This window comes from Otolemur garnettii, unplaced genomic scaffold (assembly GCF_000181295.1).
Source record: "Otolemur garnettii isolate 467f Iridium unplaced genomic scaffold, OtoGar3 scaffold00057, whole genome shotgun sequence".
NCBI classification, from domain to species: domain Eukaryota; kingdom Metazoa; phylum Chordata; class Mammalia; order Primates; family Galagidae; genus Otolemur; species Otolemur garnettii.
The window spans coordinates 6,779,704-6,806,949 of record NW_003852452.1 but is presented as its reverse complement, the minus strand read 5'-3'; the positions used below and the strand labels follow the sequence as shown (position 1 = coordinate 6,806,949).

At 38.9% G+C, this 27,246-nt stretch overlaps 1 protein-coding gene across 2 annotated transcripts in view; it reads right to left on the bottom strand.

Annotated features, from left to right (window-relative positions):
- Window positions 1-27,246, bottom strand: part of STK38L (serine/threonine kinase 38 like) — an 82,658-nt gene that overhangs the window by 15,226 nt on the left and 40,186 nt on the right. For both annotated transcript variants that reach the window (XM_003792471.2, XM_023514663.1), the window contains exons 2-5: window positions 14,751-14,895; window positions 9,294-9,345; window positions 4,986-5,108; window positions 4,670-4,753 (exon numbers count right to left, since the gene is read on the bottom strand). In XM_003792471.2, coding sequence (XP_003792519.1) covers window positions 4,670-4,753; window positions 4,986-5,108; window positions 9,294-9,345; window positions 14,751-14,884 — 393 coding nt within the window. In that variant the 5' untranslated portion in view covers window positions 14,885-14,895. The remainder of the gene's footprint in view (window positions 1-4,669; window positions 4,754-4,985; window positions 5,109-9,293; window positions 9,346-14,750; window positions 14,896-27,246) is intronic.

Sequence of the window (27,246 nt, the reverse complement as noted above, 5' to 3'; positions counted from 1 at the left end):
TGCTTGAGTCCAAGAGTTGGAGGTTGCTGTGAGCTGTGACACCACGGTATTCTACCAAGGGCAACATAGTGAGACTCTATCTCAAAAAAAAAAAAAAATTTTTTTTTAAACAGGTAAAATTTTAATAATATATGTACCCCAATATATCCAAATATTATTTCAATATATAATCAATATAAAATTATTGAAATATTTTATACTTTTTCTTTTTGGATACAGAATCTCACTTTGGCACCTCTGGTAGAGTGCTGTAGCGTCGTCGCTCACAGCAACCTCAAACTCTTAGGCTCAAGTGATTCTCTTGCCTCAGCCTCTCGAGTAGCTGGCACTACAGGAGGCACTCACCACAACACCTGGCTATTTTTAGAGATGGGGTTTGGCTCTGGCTCAGGCTGGTCTCGAACCTGTGAGCTTAGGCAATCTACCCACCTTGGCCTTCCAGAGTGCTAGGATTACAGGTGTGAGCCACCATGCCTGGCCGAAATATTTTATACTTTTGAGGGGGCACCAACTCTTTGGTGGACATTTGACATTTATACCTTATCTCAATTCAGACAGGCTACATTTCAACTGTCCAGTAGCCAGCCACAAGGGGCTAGTGGCTAGACTATGTACAACTTGAACTAACTGCTGACTTTTATCCTTCCTCTAAAACCCTATCTAGGACTAATTCCATTATGGCTAAGTTAGATTCCTATTTCCCTCCTTGCCTCTAAGGCTATACAGTTTTACCTTTATTTTTATTTACCCTCATTTATTTATCCTTATTCCGTCATTTTCTATGGTTCTCTAATCCAACTCAGTATCTCAACCTTCCTGGTCTTTCAAACCTCTTCCCTCTGGAGAATCATACATAGCCTGTTATCAACAAAGTCCCCTAAATCTCACCTCTAGCTGAAACCAGGATGAAGATCACACAATTATACCAACTGGTTTCAATTCAGGAATGCAAATCTCAAGGAGCAAGCGTTCACGGCATTTCCCTAGGTCTGCTTTCCCACACTTTAGGAGGATTCTTCCACAACTTCTCTCTCCTTAAACAAGCCATCCCTCCAGCCTTCTCAAGGAAGGCCTGCTTTTCTCTCCTGTGTTGCCCAGTGCAGAAGGAGGTCTTCTTCTCATTCTCTTGGCTGCTCCTGAACCATTTTGCCACCTTCCTTCTCTCTAGCTCCACTGAAGCACATGCTGTGAGACCACACTACCCCTCCTTATAGCTATCATCAACAGAACTCCTCCTGACCAATCCCTCCCACTCATTCATGACTTTAACTCATGACTCAACAGGTTCCTCTCTACCCTTTCAACCCAAGAATGGATTTCAGCAGCCATAGGATGAACCATAAAATACCCTCACTACACAATTCTTTAACCATTTCCTCCCCTTCAGTGATCCTCCAGTAAACCCAGCCACTCAGGGTAATATTCCTGTCCTTCTCATCACCAGCAATCATACTCCCTTCTAAAACCTCACCTTTAAGGAACCCTTGTGCTGATGTCCACCACTCTATCCTTCCAGGCACTTCAGTCTCCATGCCATGGGCCCTATCACTTTTTCTCTATCTACTGCCCTCCTCAAAACCTCATTTATGTCTCTGCCCAGCCTACATCATTGTGACCACTCTTTTGCAAATGACATGAACTCCTTTGTCCTTTGCTCCCTCCATTATATTTGCCTAGAAAACCACCAATCATGGGTTAAACCCAAATTTCTGTCTATTTTGCACCTCCCCCTAGCAAGTAAACATCACCCCACTATACCAACTGGTTTCCCTTTAAATTCATGACTACAAAATCTCAACAGGCCTTTGACTGTATTTCCTAGTAAGTCTGCTTTCCCACACTCTATGATGCCCATTTCACAACTTCTCTCCCCTTAAACCACCAACAAGCCACCCTTTCTTTCCTCTGAGCAGATGACTGCATGAATTTGCACTCAACAAGGAAGCTGAGACTTTCCAATGTAAGATCAACCACCTTAGATTTGTTCCCATTTTCTCTGCTTTTCCTTTCTGTTTTAATAAATGGGTCCCTGCTCCTTTGTCTTCCAGCAGAGTCCTGTAATTATCTCCTCTTTCTCCTGCATCTTTAATTTTTCCCTTTCTAATGAATTCTTCTCTTCAGTACTGAAACATTTCCTGCCATTTATAAAAACTTCCTTCAGCTTCTACTGTCATTTTCCCAATGCATCCTTTGTTCCGCGTCGCAGGAAGAGCTAGCTATACTCTTTCCACTTCTTGCTTCCCATTCTCCTTTCCACCATGTCAGGCAGACTTCTCCCTAACAGTCCAACTGTCCTCGCCATGTGACTCATGATCTAACCTCCGCGTTGTGAAATCCTGTGGCCCGTCCTCTTGCTCTCCATCTTAGCAACATTCAACACAGGTGACAACTCACCTCCTGCTTTGAACACTTTCTTCTCCTGGCTTCCAGGACACCATGTTCTAGTTTTCCCCTGCCTTCTACTATGTTCTTCTGCAGGTCCTCTGCAGGTCCCCTCTGCCAGGGATCCTGAGGGCTGAGATCCAGGACTGCTACCTTATCCTTGGACCCCAGGCCATTTCACCTTGTCTTGTTACTTCATCCTGGTTTCTCTCCTTTCCCTCCCCACTCTTGTCCATCCTCCCACCCCCAAACAGTCCATCAGAACAAATCCTGATAGTACATATAATCTATTTAACCTTTTTACAACTTCATTGTTGTAACCGAAGTATAAGTCATATAAAACATAAATCAGACATGCCACTTCCCTGTTTAAACAAACAAAAATTCCTCCAGCATCTTCCCATTGCACTCAACAATGTAACCTAAAACTTGGTGCCCTCCTATTAACTTGAAATTTTTAAAAATCCAATTTCTAGATCACAGCTTCCAAAGCCCTACTTATCTTTTCCCCTTCATCTCTGATCACTTTTCCTGTCACTTCTACCATAATTGTTTCTTTCTCTTCTTTAAGCAGACCGAGATAACTCTTACCTCAGTTCTCAGCATTTGCCAGCCAGACCATCAGACCATTATTCTACCAGATCTTTTTCCTCTTTTTTATTAGAGGTGGGGTCTTGCTCTGTCACTTGGATTAGAGTTTAGCATAATCAGAGCTTGCTGTAGCCTCTAACTCTTGGGCTGAAATGATCCTCCTGCCTTAGCCTCCCAAGTAACTAGGACTACAGAAGTGTGCCACCATACCTGGCTAACTTTTAAATGATTTTTGTAGTGACAGGGTCTTACTAGTTGCCCAGGCTGGTCTTGAGCTCCTGGCCTCAAGGGATCCTCCTGCCTTGGCCTCCCAGAGTGGTAGGATTACAGGCGTGAGCCACGTGCCCGGCCTGCTCTGCTAGATCTTTACATGTCATTGTTTCCCATCATTCAATCTCTCATCAAATATTCCCTCTTCAGACAAACTTTCCCTGATCTAATTCTTCCTCCTAAACCCAGATCATATGTATGACCTTATCATTTAAAAAAAATTTCCTCATAGTACCTATCAATCATGAAAATCTGAAATAGCTGTCTTGTCTCCACTACTACAAAAGAACAAAGATCAGTTTTGTCTTGTTAATAACTGTATTCCCAGAACATACATGTAGGCACCCAATAAATACTTGCTAAATGAATGAAATAACAAAATAAAAGAATTCGGGGGAACTCTAACCAGAAATCAATGTATTCCTGGTTATTAATTGATGCATTACATACATTATGATTATTAACATATTATATAGTTGCTATAAGAATAAAGGAAACTTTAGGTGGGGACCCAAAGACAAAGCATAAAGAGCAGAGAAGTGCTGTGCCCTATCCAGCCTCCCTGCTGAGTCACCAGAATCGGTATTAAGTTTAGGGTTCTGGAGTGCTCACCCAGACTGGTAACACAAGTGAACACATAAAAGAATCCTACTGATGTTTTCAGACATTATGGCCACCCCATGGAGCTAAATTAATTAACAGGAAACCTGAAGAGAGCCCTGGACAGTTTGGAAATACAAAGATCAGCATATTCTCAAGGGAGGATTATTTCCTATGTGATAGGGATGGAGGGTGCTGAGGACTATCTCTTATTTTCATTGAAGTCAGAAAAGGAAGTATTTCAGAAGGTATTTTGTTACGGACTGAATGTGTCTCCCCAAAACTCATACGGTGAATCCCTAATCCCCAGTGTGGCTGTATGTGGAGAGGGTGCCTCCAAGGAAGTAGTTAAGGTTAAATGACTTCATAAAAGTGCAACTTTCTAAGAGACACCAGAGAGTTCTCACACAGACATGCATGCTTTCCTTCTTTCCTCCCACAAGCACTGAAGAAAGGCCATACGAGGACTGAGTGACTAGGCAGCGGTCTGCAAGCCAGAAGAGAGGCCTCCCCCAAACCACAGCCTGCCACAACCTTCTTCATGAACTTCTAGTCTCCGGAACTGTGAGAAAATAAATATCTGTTGTTCAAGCTACCCAATCTGTATTATTTTGTTTTGGTGGTCTATGCAGACTAATATGTGGATTCTGAATTTGGAAGAAATTTTAAATATAAAATTGAGAAACCATAAAACAGGCTGTCAAAAAATTAACAGAATATACAGTAAGATGTGTAACTATCTTTTTAAAAACTCCAATACACTTACTGTAACACTCAGCCAGCAGATGTTCCTGCATGTTACGCTAAGGTGTTAGAGAACCCTTACCTGCTCCTTTTCAAGCATATCAGCCTTTCTCAGTATCTTCATTGCATAGATATGGCCTGTATCTTTCTTTTGGACCAGCCGCACCTAGCATATAGAAATAAATATTATACTATACTTCATCTTAGCTAAAGGCCAAACACAATTAAAAAAATAAATATTATAAATGTTAAACACTATTTATTCATGAATGAAAAGCATTTTCCCTTAAAGAAAGCAGGTGTTTGCCTTTGTTGTTATTTTAGGAATTATATGTTACATTTTAAACTATTGTAAAATACATATTTCTAGCAGCAGTGACTTTAAAAAGGAAGCATACCTCTCCAAATGCTCCTCTTCCTATAACTTTCAAAGACTCAAAGTCATCTAAGCCAAGTCTGGTCCTCTTGAGCCGTAGGAATTCTGTTTCTTTGCGAGCATGCTGTGATCGGCGTAACTTTTTCTATTAAAAAAAGACAATTTAGAAGCATGATTTTACAATCAGGTTGTTTGAAAGGAGCTTATATATTAAAAGAGGATTCACATTATAAAAATAAAAGTAAGGTATCTAATGCTTTAACTTATTTACCAAAGCCAAGTATTAAGCATGGAAAGAATCAAGCAATTTAAAAAAAAAAATTATTTTTACTAAGGATTAAATCTTTACTCTGTAGGTGGGCCCTATTAATATTTCATTTTAACTAGTCTATCATATTTACATATACAAAACTGATTCCCTCATATTTATGCTAACTTAGTTCTACAAATAAAAATTAAACTTTAGGAAATGCTAAGACTGTATATTCTGATACTGATTTACTTTGTTAGGAAATCTACTTTATTTCAATTCTCGGGCCTCCAAAGTTGCTATATCACAACCACTAAGAGGGGTGACAACAAAATAACACTCTGACAGTGTATCCAATAGAGCTTTGCTCGTAGAACTTATTCTTGACACATTTTGATGAATGGCTTGAGACTTGATATACAACTTCCTGAAAATACAAACTTGCAAAAAAGATTATAAGAAATCATTAACATATCCAAATCAGTAATTCATAATTGATTCTATAAAGATTACACAAAATAACTATCATTAATAAGCAACATAGGAAACACATGAAGGTTACATTTGGAATAGGTATTTATTTCATTGTTCTAAATCTCATTTTTCCCCCCTTATAAAGTGATTTTTATTTTTAACTGAGACAGAATTTCACTTTGTTGCCCTCTGTAGAGTGCTGTGCTTTGGGCTTCCAAGTAGCTAGGATTACAGGCACCTGCCACAATGCCTGGCTTTTTTGTTGCTTTTTGTTTAGCAGGCCTAGGCTGGGTTTGAACCCACCAGCCCTGGTGTTATGTGGCCAGTGCCCTAACCACTGAGCCGAGCCTGAAATTGTTTTTTGACATGGTTAGCGCCTAACAGAAGTAAAACAGAGTGGGGAATAAACAAAAATCTGTGAAAAAATTACCTGATCATCTTCAACTAAATCCTATTACGCTTTCAGCTGTTCAATTTGGAGGAAGAGACAAGTTAAAGTGATGGTAACAGCCCAGAAGCACGGCTTCTAAATGGGGCTCAGGAGACAACCATTGAATAGTCCCTCCCTACTCCTGTATAAATCTGTGTTAGAATCAGTTAGGTGAACTGTTAATAACGTAAGTATGTAATTATGTAAATATGTACAGTCAATGCAAGGAAATTCTGATACTTCTAACAAAATTAATCTGAAAGGATGAAACCAAGAAATCATATCTTCGACTCAAATAGCTTAACACACTCAAGTACATCAATCGTGGATATCAGGGCAGTATGAAGATAAAAGTCAAGTATACAAATTTCAAAGCTTTGCCTACTGTCTTCTTCCACATCTGATATTGTTTATAAAATAATGGTATATGGAAAAAAGATGCAAGTCAACAATGAATATTTTTTTCTTGGTAAGACGTTAGGCAATAAAGGAATTTAAGTTAACTATAATAAGGATCTAATAATTATTACTCTACTTACCTAAAAGCTATCCAGATCTAGTGGCTATGTATTAATTTAAGAAACAGATTTCCCTAATCATGGCATTAGGGTGAACTTTACCTTTTAAATATCAGTTTAAAGAAGCTAAAATTGTATAATTATAAAAACAAAGTTGGATTCTAAAGCAATACTGAAGATTATTTTTCTGCTTCTTTCTACATAAAGACAATAACAAATACCCTTTTTTATATGTAGTAGGCATTCAAAATACCTTTTGAATAATGGAAAGGTATAACAAGAAAACTCCAAATTACTAGTAAAAGAAGAGACAGCCCTGAAGTAGCTTATTTTACATGTTAAGAGCAAAATTTTTAAAAGGCCACTTGGTGGCACTATAATATCATGTCTTCAAAGTAGAAAAGAGTTTTTATATATTTTTTAATTACATAAATAAATACATATATATATATATATATATATATAAGAATTTGTAAGCTATTTTGAATCTTTTCCTTGGTGGATTATAAAACAGAGGACAACTGCAGACACCTATCTAGAGTGGAAAAGATGACCTCATTCCAGTTTTATTAATTGTCTGACAGGTTGTACAGTGCAGCGAGTAAACAATGTTTATGTAGCTTTGGGCATAGCCAACTCCATCAAGCAGGGAGAATCACAAGCATATGGAGCACATAATCTACAAAAATGAGAAGTCATCTATAATATTGTTACATTACTTAAAAAAAAAATCTATTCCATGATTTTAGTCATCATTGTTGTACTCCAGAGGTAGCTGAAGCAAATTCACATTAAAAAAAAAAATTAATCAAAAATCATGTTGATATGTTGATATGGCTACTCACAACATGAATAGATTATGTAGCACTGAAAGACAAACAACATATTTTTTGGGGGACAGAGTCTCTCTTTGTTGCCCTCAGTAGAGTGCCGTGGCGTCACAGCTCACAGCAACCTCAAACTCCTGGGTTCAAGTGATTTTCTTGCCTCAGCCTCCTGAGTTGTTGGGAATACAGGTGCCTGCCACAACGCCAGGCTATTTTTGGAGACGGGGTCTCACTCTGGCTCAGGCTGGTCTCAAACGTGGGAGCCCAGGCAATCCACCCGCCTTGGCCTCCCAGAGTGCTAGGATTACAGGCGTAAGCCACTGCACCTGGCCAACAAACAACACCTTTGTGGTATTCATGTTCTCTCCTTCTCCAAAGACAGTGAAAATTCGTGGACAGGCTTCACATTTCATGGCTGTCTTTTGCAGCCTAAACTTGCCTATTTTGGTTTTTTATTAGAACAAATAATATTCCATGCCTGACGGGAAGCAGAATGAAATTAGAAATTGTTTTTCCTTTTTCCTTTCTTTTTATATAGGTGTTCCTCAAACTATAGGGTGCCCAGTTTTTATAAAGGTAGAGTATACAAAAATTTTGAGATATGAAAGAGTTCAGCCAGCAACTTCATCTACTTTATTTTTATGAAACAACTTTCCTTAGGAAAAAAACCCCACCCCACATAAAGATAGTTCTGCATATTTTATATAAAGGTTAAAACAGTTTGTCTATTTTATAGAATTTGACATAATCTAGAAGCAGCATGGGTCCTAACAATAAACATTTATGGGATTAAAAATATTTTTACAGAAAAAATTTAGAAGTTTTATAAATTGATATTATGAGCCATTAACTTTTTTTAATGGGCAAAATTGTCTCACATTTTCTACTAGTTATTCAGAAAAATTAAAGAAAACAGCCATAAATGTAGTTAGTATTTGCTAATACAGACCAAAAGTTGTAAATGGGAAGCTGAAAACTGTATTCAACTTACAGATTTGATTTGGGCTGCTTATTTGATTTGGGCTGCAAGCTCGTTTTAAAACATTTTAATTACTTGTTGTTTAAAAACAACAACAACAACAAAAAAAAACAACAGGCAAATCCACATAAAAGTCCAGATTTCCATTCTCTCTTGAAAAACAGGAAGTTGGCCATACTGGGCCAACAGTGGCAATCCCCTTTAGGTGGGCTGCTGTTTCCTAATTTGTCAGCCTCTAGCACTGATGCCAGTCACCTCGGTCAGCTTGCAGGACAGGGTGGGTGGCAAGAGATGAGGCTAAAGAGATAAGCAGAAGCCAGCGGGTGAAGGGTCTTACAGACCAGTGTAGACTGAGTCTGCCCTTATCCCACAATCACCTGGGAGCCACGGAAGAGTTATTTAGCAAAAAAGTGATGTGATCAAATCTCTTTTTAGACAGATTATTCTGGCTAAGTATGCAGAAAAATCGGGGGTGGGAAGTAGAGAAACCACTTGGGGATAGTTACTCTTCAGGTGAAACGTACAGCAGTTTAAACTGGGTTGGCAGCACTGGACTAGACAAGTAGATGGTTTTATTGTTAAATTTCAGAGAAATCTGCAATAAATCGATTCCTCCTGGAGCCTGGTTTTCTTGTTCTACACATCTAGGATACTGTAATTTTCACTAAATATATATTCTTAGAATTAAAAAGATAAGCTGCTTCCTTCCAAAGATATCCATGATAGCAATAAAGAAGCCCATATTAAAATGATAAAATTCATAGATAAAACATCATAAAATCATGTAAAGTTATAAAATCATGATACCCATAACGGACACTCTAATTCAGTAATTACAAGTAATTACATTACCTCTTCATCTGCCAATCCTTCCTCTTCCATGGCCACTTCTAATTTCTTCTGCCTTTTCGAAGGAAAAAATAAATTTTCAATATGTTCCTAAAAATTACCACTTAAGAAATATACATTTATTTATTTGAGTTAAAGACTGTAGTTTGCTATGCTTTAAAAAAAAAAAATCTTTCAAGGTTGATCAAAATAATCACTAAGAAAAGTTTTCTTTCTCAAAATATAAACCCAGATTTCTCTTTCTCATACTAGTCAAATGAATAATTTACTTCTTTTTTTTTGGGGGGGGGTCTACCTAATGAGGATTTATTAGAAGCGTTTTCTATACAGATCACATGTACTCAATATTGGAGAGTGAATTCTCACAGGAATAATTTACTTCTAATGCTTACTTTACCCTCCTGCCTAAACGAAGTGTTACTAAAGGTAACTAATGTTTACTATGGAAAACTCAGTTATCTAATGATCAATCTTCCAAAATCATTAATATTTCTCAGTGTTTACACTAGAAATCTAAAAAGGTAACAATAATGACTAAAAGTTTAAATTTTTTTTTTGGCAGTTTCTGGCTGGGGCTGGGTTTGAACCCACCACCTCTGGCCCCATATGCTGGCGCCCTACTCCTCTGAGCCACAGGCACCGCCCCTAAAAGTTTAAATTTTTAAGGTGGATATCCACCTAGGTGTTTGAATCTCCTGGCTCTAACATTTCTTGGCTAACTGATCTTGTTTAAGTCTTTCACTTCAATTCATAAGCCTAATTTTCCTAATTAATCAAGGAAGGAAATATGTTCAATGCAACTAAGTGTATTTTATTCCATTAAAAGTCTTTAAAAATTAGAAAGTTGTACATGTACATTTTTCTTTCTTATTTATTTTTTTGAGACAGAGTCTTACTATGTCGCCCTTGGTGTCACAGCTCACAGCAACCTCAAACTCTTGAACTTAAGCAATTCTCTTGCCTCAGCCTCCAAAGTAGCAGGGACTATAGGCACCTGCCACAACACCCAGGTATTTTTCTGTTGTTGTAGTTGTCATTGTTGTTTAGCAGGCCCAGCCTGTGTTCCAACCCACCAGCCCTGGCCTGTATGTATATATTTTTAAAACCCACTAACTACCTGAGACAGAGCCTCAAGCTGTCCCCCAGGTAGAGTGCCATGGCATTGCAGCTCACAGCAACCTCCTACTCCTGGGCTCAAGCAAGTCTCCTGCCTCAGCCTCCCAAGTAGCTGGGACCACAGATGCCCGCCACAATGCCTGGCTATTTTTTGGTTGCAGCCGTCATTGTTGTTTGGTGGGCCCGGGCTGGATTCGAACCCACCACCTTAGGTGTATGTGGCTGGCGCCTTAGCAACTTGAGCCACAGGCGCCGAGCCTTCACGGCATCCTTAAAGTTAGTTAAGCTAAGCATTTGGTAGGGTGGGAGTAGGCAAGGTGGATGAAGTCACCAAAACTAGAGAGATGATTGTGGAATACATTTTATAATTCATTTCTAAGGGAATAACAGTATTTCATCTCTATGGTATTGGTATCTCCTAAATATAAACCTGGGAGAATGTCACTCAATCAGGTTTGTAGTGTGACAAACTTTCCAGGATTTAATCAAAAGAGTTAAGGACTAAAATTATCATATTTTAGTATTTGTTATTCATGACAGTAAGTCCAAAGGTAAGCTTTGTCCTAAACCATTAAGATCACTTATTTTGCCTTCTTATGGAAAATTCATAACAAAGTATCTAGTTTGTTCATAATTTAGCACCCAATAAAAAGGATGAGACATATTCTCCTTCCACACACTTTCTCAGCTCAGTCAAGGCACCCAGGTGTTTATCACACTGACTTTCATCATTGGTTTACACCCTCAACCCTCAGAATGGAATAAGCGCCTAACATCAGTGTACCCTGAAGACGTCAGAGCTGCCTGTTAAATGACTTACAGTTTTCTTCTCTGCGGAAAGTAAGACACAATTATTCTGGGAGGAACTATCAATACACAAGCAACTTTACTCTTCTCCCAAATCTCCTCTGCCCCCCTTTCTTTCCTCAACCCTTGCCAAGACAAACACTTCACGAAATCATCCCTCTTTCTGCAAAGAGACAGATATGTAATGTTTATCCATTTCTACTATCTGCACACAGGAAGATCCGTGACTTCTCTTGTACCCTTTTTAAAAACAGTATTCCTCTTACCAATGCTCTTACACTTTGTTCGGATAAGTATATTAGTAGGCTTATGCATTTCTCCAATTAGGTTAAGCTTTAAAAATATATCACACATGTATAAATTTTTAGAAAATATGAGCTATTCAGATTCAGGGCCTGTGCGTCAGTGGTTGGGGTGCCATCCACATACACCAGGGCTGGTGGGTTCGAACCCAGACTGGGCCTGCCAAACAACAATGAAAACTACAACAAAAAAATAGCCGAGCATTGTGGCGGGCACCTGTAGTCCCAGCTACTTGGGAGGCTGAGGCAAGAGGATTGCTTAAGCCCAAGAGTTTGAGGTTGCTCTGAGCTGTGATACCACTGTACTCATACCGAGGGCGACATAGTGATAACTCTGCCAAGGACAGGACAGGACAGGACAGGACAGGGAAAAGGGAAGAAAAGATGAGCTATTTAACTTGGCTTTCAAGGCACCAAGCCGAGACTGCTTTTTTCCTCAATAACAGCAGACAACTTTATTCTTACTTTCCTTTATTTGGAAATAGAGGGGAAAACTGAATTACTTTAAGGTTTCAGCAAGAAAAGACTATGGGGTGGCACCTGTGGCTCAAGGAGTAGGGCGCCAGCCCCATATACCAGAGGTGGTGGGTTCAAACCCAGCCTTGGCCTAAAACTGCAAAAAAAAAAAAAAAAAGAAAGACTATGGACCTTCAAAATTCTGATGAATGTTTTAAGTGCCTGCCTTTTGAAGAAAAGATGGATCTTTCTTACCTTGTTTTTCTTTTACTTTATTCACTTTCTCATGATGATCCAATCACTTCCAGAGACTTAATCATGTTTATAATTAACGTAATCCCTGATATATTTCGATTTATTTCTAACTTATTTTATGCTTTCTATTTTTGTATTTCAGTTCTTTTCCTCTTGCCGTCTTTTGATCTGATTTTTTTCTTATATTTTTCCTTCTACTAGTTCAGAAATTATAAACTCTATGTACATTCTTTCAGTGGTTACCTAAAAATTACCCTAGAAATTACAACATACATACCTAACTTGTCAAGTCTTAAGTTAATCAATCTTCAACCCCTTTCTACAAAGGTCTTTAAGAACACTTTAATTCTAATTATTTCTCTCCTTATATTCTGCTGAAAAATATTTAATTCTGATTTTGAATTTAATCAGATATCATCATTATTTTTGTTGTTTTATACAATTTTTATTGACATTAACCCACCTATCTACCATTTAGATCGCTATTTGTGATCATTTTCCTTCTGCCTAAATTGAACCTTCTAGAATTTCTGCTGCTGGTGGTGAACTCCCAGTTGTTGCTTGCCTCTGGCTCCATTCTCATTCCTCTCTTCTTTTAGAACTTTAATTAAAGATATGTCTACTTTTCTTACTACTCTTCTCTGTATTTCTTAACTTTCTTTCATGTAGTCCCACTCTTAAGTTGATTTCTGAATAATTAATTACATTTTATTTTCTAAGTCACTAATCTCTCCTCGTCTGTTAAAACTGCAGATTTAACTACTCTGCAGTTAAATCAGTCCAAAACTAAGTCTGAAAGCCGAGCCAACTTCTCTAGTCCTATTTCACTAAACTGTACCAGATTAGAGAAACTGTATCAGCTTGCCTAGGCATAACAGTGCAGGCCCAATTTTGATAACTTGTCTCGTAGTTCATATTTGGCTAGTTGCCCCCCACTTTATCAATCTTTCTCACTTGTCAGTTCTTCTCTGTAGCTGTCATCAGTCCTAATTCAAGCCTCCTTTCTATTTGCCTGGACTACATCAATACCCTTTTCTGTTTCTAATTTCCCATCCTGCCCCCAAACCATTCTAGGCATCACAACTAACAGATCCACAGAAAACATTTGTCATGATTTAATTCTGCTCAAAACTCTTCAAGGCTTGGCTCGGCGCCTGTAGCTCAGCAGTTAGGGCACCAGCCATATACATCAGGCTGGCGGGTTTGAACCCAGCCTGGGCCTGCCAGACAACAATGATAACTGCAACAAAAAAATAGCTGGGCATTGTGGTGGGCACCTATAGTCCCAGCTACTTGGTTTATTTATTTATTTTTGAGACAGAGCCTCAAGCTGTCCCCCTGGGTAGAGTGCCATGGCATCATGGCTCACAGCAACCTCTAACTCCTAGGCTCAAGTGAGTCTCCTGCTTCCGCCTCCCAAGCAGCTGGGACTACAGGCGCCTGCCACAATGCCCAGCTATTTTTTGGTTGCAGTCATCATTGTTGTTTGGCAGGCCCAGGCTGGATTTGAACCCATCAGCTCAGGTGTCTATGGCTGGTGCCTTAGCCACTTGAGCCACAGGTGCCAAGCCAGTCCCAGCTACTTGAGAGGCTGAGGCAAGAGAATGGCTTAAGCCCAAGAGTTTGAGGTTACTGTGAGCTGTGATACCACAGTACTCTACCATGGGCAACATAGTGAGACTCTATCTCAAACAAACAAACAAACAAAAAACAAAAAAAACCCCAACGACTCTTCAAGGCTCTCTACTACAGTGAAAATAGCTACATTAACAAAGCATCCAAGCCTCCCAGGATGTTAAAATCTAGCACATCCTGTGCTTGAACTAAATTGGACATTGCCTGACCTGAAGGTGATTGCTCCTCTCTCTAATGTCCTTCCTCCCGCTCTCTTACCTCTTTTCTCCTCCCTTTTTTGCATGTATGAATAGCACTCTTCTCTTAGAGCCTGGTTTAAATGCCATCACTATTTACAAAGCTTTCCCAGTTGCCTTAGTCAGAAGCAATCTCTCTCTCTCCCTTCTGCGTCCTTCCCCTAGGGATACCTTTCAGTCTTTCCTATAACATTTATGCACATTATCCCTCTTACTTTAAGTCTGCTGAATGCAAAATAACATGTTATTCATTTTTTTATTCTCCCATCCCCACTGATACACAATGCTGTGAATGTTTTTGGCTTAGTCATAAAGCATCCCTCTAAAAGAAAAGTATAAAGACATTACAATTTTGTGGTTAGAAAAGGTTTAAAATATCAATTAACATGTGATATAAGTCTATGAGGACACAAGAACTCAGGAAAACTATTTTGTCAAAATACAAGTAACCAGGTACTCTATCAGGACGGAAACTTAACTTTTGTATATTTGTTTATGGGGGACAACAGAACATACAGAAACAAAACACTGGGGACGCAACTTTACAAACAGCATGCAATAACCGTGGTATGTGTATTAATGTCAAACATGTCTCCACGCACAGCATCACCTCGTATTTAACCAGACAACACTGTGACTAGCCTTTACTATACCTTGTCTCTCTCTCTTCATGTTGTAAAATTAGGTTGCTGTAAAAATTCTCCAGTGTGAGCTTGGCTACCGTCACTCTTTCTCGGGTATGGTTGCTCATAGGAAAGGTTGTTGTAGTCCCTGCCGTCATTGCCATAGTAACAGAAACTGAAACAACACAAAAAACCCGATTATTCAGTAGGAAAAAAAAGCTTTCTATCTCTTATAACAAACTCTGGAAATGTTTAATTTCTACTAAGAAAGGTTCTACCTGAATAGTTCATACATCCAAGACTTTCATATTACAAATAATACAAAACCAGGGGAAAAAGGAAAACATGTGCTATTCCCGAAGCAAGAGAAATACGATACTGGCAAAACCAGGGGTGAGTTACAGTAAAGAATTACCAGGGGCCGTCCACACATAATACAGATACATTTTTCACACAAAAGGTCGATACTAATCAAGCATTTCAAACAAGAAAATTCAATCTATTTCTCTTTTATTACTAAACAGTATTTATAAGATACTGCTAATTTATCCCTGATAAAATATTAAGCCTCCTAAGAGTTAATGTAGTTTAGTTAAATAGTAAGCAATAGCCTCTGCCATATAAATTCTATGAGACAGGAAGTACTGTCGCAAAGTGGACACAGCACCGGTCGAAAGCAATTCTTACCCAATTTAGGGGAAAACTATGCTTAGAAACATAGACTCCTCCCTATTTCATTCTGAATTCTGTGTTATTCCAGAAAATCCTGTAACAAAGTGTAGTATGCTTCTCCAGAATGTGAATTCCATTTTATTTTCAAACAAAATTCAAGTAACTATAGAAACCTGGCAGGAAACACAAATGTATGAATCAAACCTGGTAACAAAAGGGAAGTTGTGTGGCCTTAATTGGACAGTATGTCTGCTTAAAGGCATTTAAGTGCCAACTTTAAAAACTATGGGGCTAGCCAACAAAGGTCTGATTTGAAGAAGACTACCTGGACAATCAGTATAGACAAGGAGTATAGCAAAACAGCTACTTCGTGGGGGACACAATGAACTCTGGTGGCTGACATGGGCATGGGCAGTGACACTAAGAGACTTGCCTACCATAGCCACATCGGGACCAAAAAGACTACAACAACTCATATATTAAAGTGGCTTTGCCACTCCAAAAATAACTTAGTTTGCTGAGAATGACCATTCCGAGTTTCACTCCTGCTGGGCATGGTGGCTCATGACTGTAATTCTGGCGCTCTGGGATGCCAAGGTGATGGATTGCTTGAGCTCAAGAGTTTGAGACCAGCCTGAGCAAGAGACCCCGTCTCTACTAAAAACAGAAAACTAGCTGAGCATAATGGCACACGCCCGTGGTCCTAGCTGCTTAGGAGGCTGAAGCAAGAAAACTGCTCAAGCCCAGGAGTTTGAGGTTACTGTGAGCTATGATAACATGGCACTCTACCAAAGGCGGCAAAGTGAGAGTCTGTCTTAAAAAAAAAAAAGTTTCATTCTTAGCTATAAAGCATTCCCCTAAAACTTCCACCAACACCCAACACCCACCTTCTACATGAAGATAATGCCCCCAAGATGTGGACCTGAACTGGACTAGATTCCAGGGATGACAGCAGGAACTAAGAAAACTTTCTCATTCTTCAATGTCAAGCAGGTCAAGTACAGGTTGAAAGCGAACAGTTTAAGACAAATTCCTAGTTCCACTCTTGTCTGACTGAGTTTACACCTCAATATACTGCTTGAATGTCATACTCATTATGTCTAAAACTGAACCTACAGTTTTGACAGTATAAACTGTTCCACTGCTGAGAAACTACTTTAAATCTTTTCATAAAAAGAAACTGATCATGTCACTTGTTTAAAGCCATCCATGGCTCCTCACTGCCTACAGCAAGTCCTACTGGCTTAGCAAAATCAAGAACAACAAACCCCATACATGGAGTGTGGAAATGTGTCACAAACTTTATGATATTTTACTCTTAGATTTTTCCCTTCTTTTCTTCTAAGGATTTAGGATAATGGCAGTTCCTAAGCACGACTGCATTTCATATTCACAACAGCCCTGTAAAGTAGGGAACTGAGGCTTGTTAAAGTCACACAGCTAGTGAACTGTGGAGTCAGAACTCCTAACTCCAACTTGCTAGCCTTATCTGCTGCCATTCTTCCTCACCACTCACTCTTCTCCCAAAACACATGACTCTTTCATGCCTCCAAGTCTTCACACGACCTATCCCTGAACCGTTATAGCCTCTACTCTCTGCATGCAGGAATCCTCTGATCCTTTCTGGCCCAGTTTAGCTGAAGTCTTACTGTGGTGATTTCTCGTACATTCTCCACCGGAAGAGACATCACATTAGTCATCCTTTCAAGTGTGTTCCCTAACATTTGTACCAGTCTATCTCAGATACTGGTGTTTATTGCTCCATTTGCCCGTCTCATTAAACTAGAAGCATCTCTCAGCAAGAACTTTTCCTGGTTCATTTTTAAACATTCACCATAACAGCACTGTATCTCACACTCAGTAGACATCAGTGAATGAATGAATAACCTGTCAAGGGGAGGTGAGGATGACAGTTGAAAGGATTAGCAAAAAGTAAAGTAGTATGTAAAGGTTGGCTAATGAACAATTGTGGAAAAGGAATTCACTGAACCCAGGAGTTAGAAATTCAGAGATCTAATAATCCCAACCCTGCTAATTGGTGATATGGTCTTATTCAAATTACCAGAACACTCTGAACCCAAGTCACTTCTCCCCTAGTCAGGAATTACAATGTTTGCCCCGTCTAGTTCACAGGTCTGGTCTAGTCACAGGCTAAGACAACACATATGAAATACAGAAGAGAGCTACAAGGATGCACACAGATGTAAGATAGTATTGCAAGCACTAGTTTATTAATGTGCTAACTGCTTTAATAATAATGACTGCTATTTTAAAAAACAATACATATGGATTAACTTAAATGTAAAACTTGAAATTATAAAAATCCTAGAAGAAAACCTAGGGAAAACTCTCTGGATGTTGGTCTTAACAAAGAACCCATGACTTAGATCTCAAAAGCATAGGCAACAAAAGCAAAAATAGACAACTGGGACTTAATGACACTAAAAAGCTTCTATACAGCAAAAGAAATAATCAATTGAGTAAACAGATAACCTCCAGAATAAAAGAAAATATTTGCAAACTATGTATCCAACAGGGGATTAATATCCAGAATTTATAAGGAACTCAAACAACAAAAACCCCACAAATAATCCCATTAAAAGTGGGCAAAGGATACAGACATTTTTCAAAAGAAGACAAACAAATGGCCATCAGACACAAGGAAAAAATGCTCGAGGAATCTTACATCAGTCAGAATGGGGCATATTAAAAAGACAAAAACAAAAGATATGGACAAGTATATGGAGAAAAGGGAACTCTTAACCTACTTTTCCTTCGGTGGGAATATAAATTAGCACAAACTTTATGGAAAACAATATGGGGATTTCTCAAAGAACTAAAAGTAGAACTACTATTCCAGCAACTGCAGTCGTGAGTATCTACCCAAAGGAGAACAGATACCCACACTCATATATCTATCACAGCACTATTCACAACAGCAAAGCTACGGAATCGACCTAACGCATCCACCAGTGGATGACTGGGAAAGCAAACTGTGGTACACACATAATGGAATACGACTCTGTCACAAAAACAGTGCAATCGGGTCTTTTCCAGCAACACAGGTGGAACTGGACGTCATTATCTGAAGTGAAAGAAGTCAGACACAGAGAGAAAGTGTTCCATGCTGTCACTATAATGTGTACAACACCTGGATACAGAGTGTGGAATGCCAGATAACGTAGACTCGGAAGCTTGAGGCGTGGTGGGGTGGTTGATGATGCAAAATTACTTAATGGGTACAGGGTACATTACTGGAGTGAAGGACAGCCAAAAAAATCTGACTTCGCCACAACACAATCTATGCATATAATGAAATTTCACTTGTATGCGTAATTTATACAAATAAAAATAAATATATAAACTCAAAAATTAGCATGGCTAAGTGATTTTTTTTTTTTTTTGGAGACAGAGTCTCACTCTCACCCTGGGTAGAGTGCCATGGCATCACAGCTCACAGCAACGTCAAATTCTTAGGCTCAAGTCATCCTCTTGCCTCAGCTCCCTGAGTATCTGGGACTACAGGTGCAACACCCAGCTAGAGCCCAGGCAATCCACCCGCCTTGGGGTCCCAGAGTGCTAGGACAGCTAAGTGATTTTTAAGGACTAAGCTGCTCTTACTAGATTGCTACCTAAGGCAATGCTGCCAAACCCTTTCTAGTCATGATTTTGTGTGGTTTAGGACCAGATGCAGAAAGGTCAAAGGAGGAAAAGTGAAACCAATCATGTTTGCTAGCTGGGGCTTGCTTGTGGGTAGGAAAGGGAAGATGGACTGGAGTTGAGCAGTTCAAGTACATTTAAACCCAGAATGTACAAAGTTAAACAAGGTTCTTACTGTAAGACTCCCCAGCATCTTTAATCTGCTAACAAGCATCCTAACATCTCAAAAGGGGAAGTATACAATTTTCAGCAGTATCTAGGGACCCTCGTGTAGGCATATAGATTTAAGTTCACAGATAACTTCATGTCAAACATTTCATGGTACTAATGAACAGGGAACTGTCTAGAAGATTTATAGCCAATAAGGGAATTTTCAAAGTGGTTTGCCAGGTCCTAGGAGGAAAAAAGGTCGAGACCCAACTGTACTTAACCAAAATTTTACATATTCCTTTACAACACACACACACACACAAAACCCTTTTATAAATGCCTTTTGGAAAAAGCTCAGAGAAATAACACATTATTTACAGAGCTAAATGTTTAGTTCCTAAGTAATGCCGGCAGAAGTCGGAGAGAAGGATGTGACGGACTCTGGGTGTGGCCCTGAAGGGAGCTGCCTGGAAGAACAGGCTGCCCAGGGAAGGTCCGGCATTCCACTGCCAGTGCCTTAGGGAATCAAATTCTGGAAGCTATTTCATCCTAACAAAGTTCACAAAAGAATGATGTACAAGACAGAATGGCAACTTATTGATTTATACAGTAAGAAATTGAGTAACAAGGAACAGATATCTTGTGGCAAATGCATTCTATCCTTATAAGCAAGTTAGATGCAAAGACTTAATTAGGATCAGAAGATTGCTTTCAGGGGACAGTTTGGTGAGCAGAGCATCAAAACAAAGAGAAATGTTACTCAGCTTAGCTGTTTAAATATTTAATAGCAGCAGGATAAGGTAGAATCTAAAAAAAAAAAAAACAAGACGGATGGTTATCTTGCCTCAGGTGCCTCTGTCCGCTAGAAAGTGTTGGAGGAGAAGGCCAATATTAAGCTCTACTGCTAACCCAGCTTTCTCAGAATGAAGCACAACTGGAGGCTACAGGGGGCAAAACTTTTGAGAAATATTACTGAGCAAAACACTACACAAAATTTTTGTGAAACATACAAAGTGTTAGGAAATTCAAAAGAATTCCAAAAAACAAAAGTCTGCATTCACAGAATAGAGACAGAGCTGGGCATAATGGCACATGTCTCTAGTCCGAGCTACTCCAGAGGAAGAGGTGGGCAGTGTGCTTGAGCCCAGGAGATCAAGGCTGTAGTGTGCTATGGTTGCACCTGTGAAGAGCAAGATTCCATCTCTAAAAAAAGAGAAAAAATAGTACAGAAGTAAATATGAGGTCATGTTAAGATTAAATATTTATAGACCTGAGGTCTTTATATAAAAGAGGTATAGGCAGGGCACAGTGGCTCAGGTAGGGGAATCGCTTGGAGCCAGGAATTGGAGACCAGCCAGAGCAAGAGAGAGACCCTGTCTCTACAAAAAATAGAAAATTAGCCAAGCCTGGTAGAGCATGCCTATAGTCCTAGCCACTCAGGAGGCTGAGACAGGAAGATCTCTTGAGCCCAGGAGGTAGAGGATGAAGTCACTGCACTCCAAAAAGGTGACAGAGTGAAACGCTCTCTCAACTAAAAATAATTAATTAATAAGTGTAAACAGAAGATAGGTTTCTTCCATCATTAGATACTCCAAAATCCAGAGGTGGATGTCAAATAATGAAAAATGACTTTTATATACTATATAATTTTATCATAATTACTATGTTCTTTCCATTCTAGTTATACATACATGTATGCCTCACTTGAAAACCAATTAGAACAAATTCTGTGTCTCTCTATCTTTGTAACAAAAGCATTACAGCACTTAACAAAATGTGGAGCACCACAGTAGGCACTCTGCAAATGATGGTGAGTAACTGCTCAAATGTAAAGGACTTTAAATTACATATGGGTTTCATACATAATAATTTCATTTAGTTTACAAATACAGAATCACTTGGTAATTGTGTTAACCTTTAGAAACAAATCTTAAGAAACACATTTGCAGAAGAAGTCAAAAATTCTACCCTTTGTCATGATTAAACAGTATCTTTTTAGAAATTAGCTTTAAAAAGACAAATTATTTTGTCATAAAATACAAGTAGACTTTTAAAAATTTAAATTATACAAAAACTAAGAAGTGATCAAATCATACAAAGAATGACTTAAATGACTAGCACTTATTACACTGCAAATTTATTCCTCTAATGGATTTAACACTGTTCTTTGTCTTTTATTAAAGACCTTTCTTTAGACAGAAAAAGAACAGGATACAATTTGCAAGTCTAGAATTCCTGGACTGATAAAAACAACACGAGGTGCCCTTGAATTTCCTGTTCACATCGTGTTTTCTTCAGACTGCCCTATTCATTAACGGAGACACTACCAATAGTTAAGCCCAGCATTCTTTAGTTTATCAAGCCTGGGGAAAAGAGATAACAAATCTGGCACTCAGGCCACTTATAAATAGATGTGTTGTCTCCAGCCATTTACCATTAAACTCCTAAAGAAAAACAACAGAACTGCTTTTACCTAACAAACTATTTTACTGGTGATTTCACCTTAGTTTTCATATACCACATTTCAGGAGTATCTGCTATTATACTGTCTTGCAGTATAAAATTTCTCCTAAACTCATCATTAGTTGTGATCACAATGCCTTAGGCTACAAGTCCTCAGCTACTGAACATGCTGGGTCCCTAAGGATAGAGCACCCATTGTCTCATGCTTCTCTGAGGCATAGTCCTAATAGCAAGAATTCATAGTCAGGTGAGGGTTCAAGTCCCAGAACTTTTACTAGTTGTATTATTTCCAAGGAACATTTTTTGCATGTGCAAAATTTGCAGATACTATATGTTAGTACTGTACAAATACTGACAACTTGAAGACTGATAAAACAGTTCCTGCTCTTAGGGAGTTCACAATCTTATGGGGACACAAAAATAAGGTGAAACTGGCTCTTCAAGAAGAATGTTTGAGGTTTCAGAGGTTTCACCGAGTAGGAGATGCCTGAGCTCCTCTAGGAGGGGAGGGACTAAAAAGTTTACTGGTCAGAGGGACTCAGTGGAGGAGTCCATCTCACTCAGCTGTGAGGCATGAGATAAAGACTGACACATCTGAATGTATACAGGGGTCGAGCACATTTGGTTGAATGGCAAAAACTAAAGACAGACCTTTTTGCCATGCAAAAAAATTATCCTGAGCATCAATGGGAATCATTCAAGACCTTTGATTACGTGAATAACAGCCGATACAGAAGATTTATTGAGTGTTTACCCAAGTACCAAGAACGTTTCTAAGAATGTTCCATGTTTTAATGCATTTAATCTTTCTAACAAGCCATAAAATCCTATCTGATTTGCATTTAGGGATAGATCATGCCAGCACAGGGAGGATGGCCAAAAGGGTGAAGCACAGATCAGACTAAAGGAAGTAAATCCAGTTAGGAGACCTCGGTAACAAATACTTGGGGCTTACAAACTGCTAATCTGCAAGCATATTTTGTGTGGCTTGTGCAATATCTTAGCAAGTGGAAGATTTCACATGTAAGTCCAGATTTCTGGTTCCTCTTGAAAATTCCAATCTGTCAACAATGAGCTCACACTCCTACCTAGAAACAGCTGACTCAGGAAAGCAACTTTCTACTCCTTACACACATGCAGCCGCACTTTATTACCTGCCTGTCTCCTTTACCATCTGATGTTACAGAATGCTGCAGACAGTGCAGAATAATGGCAGCCAAAACTAGGATAGGAGAAGAGATGGGTGGAAAGGGCTCAGACACGCAGCAGAAAGACTGAAATCTATACTTATCTCTGGGTTGCAGACTTGAATGAGTGGGCAAACGATGATTCCCTCAATAAGGATAAAAAAGCAAGAAAACCTAACTTGGTGGGGAAAGAAAATAAAGTTAAGGCTGATCATCCTTGTCTGAGTTACTCAATCTACCCCCGGATCTACTCTACAATGGAGACAGCAAAGGCCAGCCTGACAGGGTTGGTGCGAAGCCACCAGGGCAGCAGAGCACAGGATGAAAGGCCAGATCGCCTGGGCTTGAATTCTGTCCCACCCACTCCCTAGCTGTGCGACTTTAAGCAAAGTACTTAAACTCTGTGAACACTTCACCTTCCTGCTAAATAAAGAAAATAAAGGCCAACCTGTATACGTGCTTATTATGTTACCATTACACTTACCTGTTCATTATATGCAAGTTAATGTTGCTAACAGGACTTAGAAACAGTGCCTGGCACCAACATGTCATGTGTTTGATAAATCAATAAAGGAGTGAAAAAGGAGTTTGAGACCAGCCTGAGCAAGAGCAAGACCCTGTTCTCTACTAAAACTAGAAAAACTAGCCAGGTGTGGTAGCAAGTTCCTATAGTCCCAACTACTCAGGAGACTGAAAGAGGATTACTTGAGCCCAAAATAGGTTGCTATGAACTATGACGCCATTGCCCTCTGTCTCAAAATAAATAAATAAATAAATAAAGTAGTGTCTCCTGTCTATTATTAAATGGTTAAAAGCATTAATTTTCTTCCCTCCTCTATTCAATCTTCCTGCTCAGTCCTGCATTGAGCTGCTGTCCTAGGAAGTTAGTTTGTAAATTTAGTCTTGAACAGATAACCACCCTCTCCTAGTCTTAAACCTACTTGGCTTAACAAATTAGATTGCTTTCAACAGAGAAGAGAAATGTATCAGAAAACAGATGTCAGCTTCTAAAACAGAAACTTCTGAAGTGAAAAACAAAAAAAGGAACTATTGGTAAAAGCCTTACTAGAAGTTAGTGGGGATTTATTTGGGGTTGGAACTCCGGGTAGAAGAAAGTGTTACAGGGAAGAACTAACCACTTCTTCCCTCACAAAGCGAAGTGATTCCCATGAGGGGACTCACAGCCAATTTACTTATAACCTCTTTACCAGGTTGGTGTAAAGGGTTTTCGTTTGTTTCGTTAGCATGACCTTCTCCATTTGGTGGAGCTGGTGGGTTTGAACATGGTCCAGGCCTACCAAACAATTATAACTACAACAACAAAATAGCCGGGCATTGGGCCGGGCGTCTGTAGTCCCAGCTATGTGGGAGGCTGAGGCAAGAAAATTGCTTAAGCCCAAGAGTTTGAGGTTGCTGTGTGCTGTGACGCCACAGAACTCTATTGAAGGTGACATAGTAAGACTCTGTCTCAAAAAAAGAAAAAAAAAATTACGGGTCAGTGAAAACTAAGACAAATTATTTTTTAAATAATGAAATTTAAAGTTTAAAAGCTATGCTTTAAAATGTTTTTAAGATATAAATTTAGAAATGAAAAATAATCCTGCTCACAAAAGTAGAAAGGAGGAAGAGATGAAGAATGACAATCATAAAACACATTAAGAATAAACTTGATTTCAAAAAGTTTGGGCCTTCTGTGAGAAAACCTAGGGAGGAAGGTAGGAATTATTAAATTAATGGTATTGGAACAACTAACAATCTATTTGGGAAAAAAGTCAGATATTCATTTCACTCCAAAGGCAAAATAAATTTTAAATGGTTCAAAAGGGTGAGCACAGAAAAGGAAGGAAGAAAGGAAGGGAGGGAAGGGAAGAAATAAAGTAAAAAGAAAATTAAACTTAAAAAAATTACAAAATGTTGCTGGGCACTGTGTCTCACGCCTATAATCCTAGCATTCTGGGATGCTGAAGAGAGCAGATTGCTTGAGTTCAGGAGTTGGAGACCTGAGCAAAGTGAGACCCCCATCTCTAAAGATAGCCAGGCACTGTGCTGGGTGCCTATAGTCCCAGCTACTCGGGAGGCTGAGGCAAGAGGATCACTTGACCCCAAGAGTTTGAGGTTGCTATGAGCTATGATGCCACAGCACTCAACCTCAGGGTGATTAAGTGAGATTCTGTCCCTTCCCAAAAAGTTATAAAATGTTGACAAATAAAGTCCCATAATTCAAAAAAATTATAAGAAAATATAGATGAATAAGTACTAGATCTTTGGAAGGTAGAGACCTATCCTAAAAAATCACCACAATGAAAAATAATGCTAAGTTTTACTGTATAAAAGTTTGAAATATACATGTATGTACCATATATCAAACAAGATTAAAATATAATAATTTGGGGGAAAATACAAAAGTAGTATATCTAAGTATATATTTAGAATACTGATATTTCTTAATGTACATGTACGCTCATGTACAGACCTAAAAAGGGAAGGTTTGGTGTCCTGCAAATGGACCAGGCAGGAGAAGCATGAGGGGCAGACAGTAAAGACCCTAATAACAAACGAATGACACTAATTGATAATAAAAATGGCCTAAAACATGAAAAATGTTCAGTTTTACTAATAAGTCAAAGACATGAAAACTTTAAAATAATGCAGTATGTTGCTACTATATCAAAGTAGCAACAATTAAGGAGAAAAATACCCGTTTGCTGGGTCCGATCTGTCATGAGATGCCTTTCTCACATACCATCTGTGCTTGTGTTAACTGGAGAATATGGTGATTTATACCAACAACCACAAAGATACTTTTATCTTTTGACATACATCATATTTCCGAATTCAGGATCTATCTCAAGGAAATTACCAAAATTAGATCAAAGAGTTATTATAGGATTTAATAAAAGCATTATTTAAAACAGCAAACAACTTAAAGATAAACAAATGTTTAATCTTAGGGAAAATGACTGATAGAATAGTGGCAACATAGACTACCAGGAAAAAAGAACACAGAAGGGGGTTCCCCCCTAGATGTTAAAAACATGAGAAATGATGTTCAGTGAGGAAGCAGGATACAAAGTTCTAGCGTCGGGTACAATGTGAACTCAACTATCTTAAATAAATAAATAAATAAAGAGGGGCGGTAAATGATGGTATGAAAACAGTGTGAAATGATAGAGGATTTTTGTCTTTCATCACTTTTTGAATTTTTAAAATTTTCCATAATGAGAAAACAGCCATTTTTGTAATCAGAACGAGGTATTTAAGAGTGATCCTGGGAGGGAGCTGGAGGTAGGGGCAGTAAAAGGGAATCAGCTTGCACTGTTCTGCACACAAGCAGTTTTCCCGGTAGTGTTATGCTTGGAGTTTTTCCTATGAACCAAATTCTCAGTTCTGATTTAGTGGAAGATCGTGAAGAACAGCAAAAAGAGTTAGATGTCCTGGAATAAAACGAAAGACAAAGAAGAATAATGAGGGGAATTTTGAAGAGAGGTTTTCAGTCCTATCTTGTACTTCCTTTTAGGCAAATAGTTTTTAGTGCATAATTATACCTGTACATATTTACAAGGGTTCAAACTGTCACTCTCTTCTCATCAGCTTTTCTACTGATGACTCCCAAAGGCCCATATAAAAACCAAAAAGCAGGACAACACAAATCCTAGCTACATTATCTTCTAGTTTTAGGCAAGGTAAAGGAGAGCTTCAGGAAAGATATGCATTTCTCAAGAGTACTAATTCCATTTTTATATTTAGAGACAAGGTCTCACTTTGTTGCCCACTCTGAAGTGCCATAGTATAATAGCTCATTGTAGTCTCAAACTCCTAGGCTCAAGCCATCCTCCTGCCTTAGCCTCCTGAGTTGATAGAACTACAGGTGCGTGCCACCACACCCTGGTAATTTTTTTTTAATTGTTAATTTGCAGAGATGAGCGTCTCACCGTGTTGCCCAGACTGATGTCAAACTCCTGTCTTCAAGTGATCTTCCTGCCTCAGCCTCCCAAAGTGCTGGGATTCATAGGCATGAACTACCACACCTGACCTTATAGTTCTTAATTCTAAAGTTATTGTGTTATTTTGTTTGCTGTTCCTTTTCAAATAAAAGCCACCCTCTGAAAGAGATCATACTAATTTAAGAGCCAGGAACAGCAGACCTAAGGGCAAAAATTAGATAAAACTAAAATTAAAACATGATATCAAGCTTACAGTTTTAAGACCTAAGTAGCTGGCTTGGAGCCTGTGGCTCAAGTGGCTAAGGCTCCAGCCACATACACCTAAGGTGGTGGGTTCGAATCCAGCCCGGGCCCACCAAAACAACAATGACGGCTGCAACCAAAAAACAGCTGGGCGTTGTGGCAGGCGCCTGTGGTCCCAGCTACTTGGGAGGCTGAGGCAGGAGACTC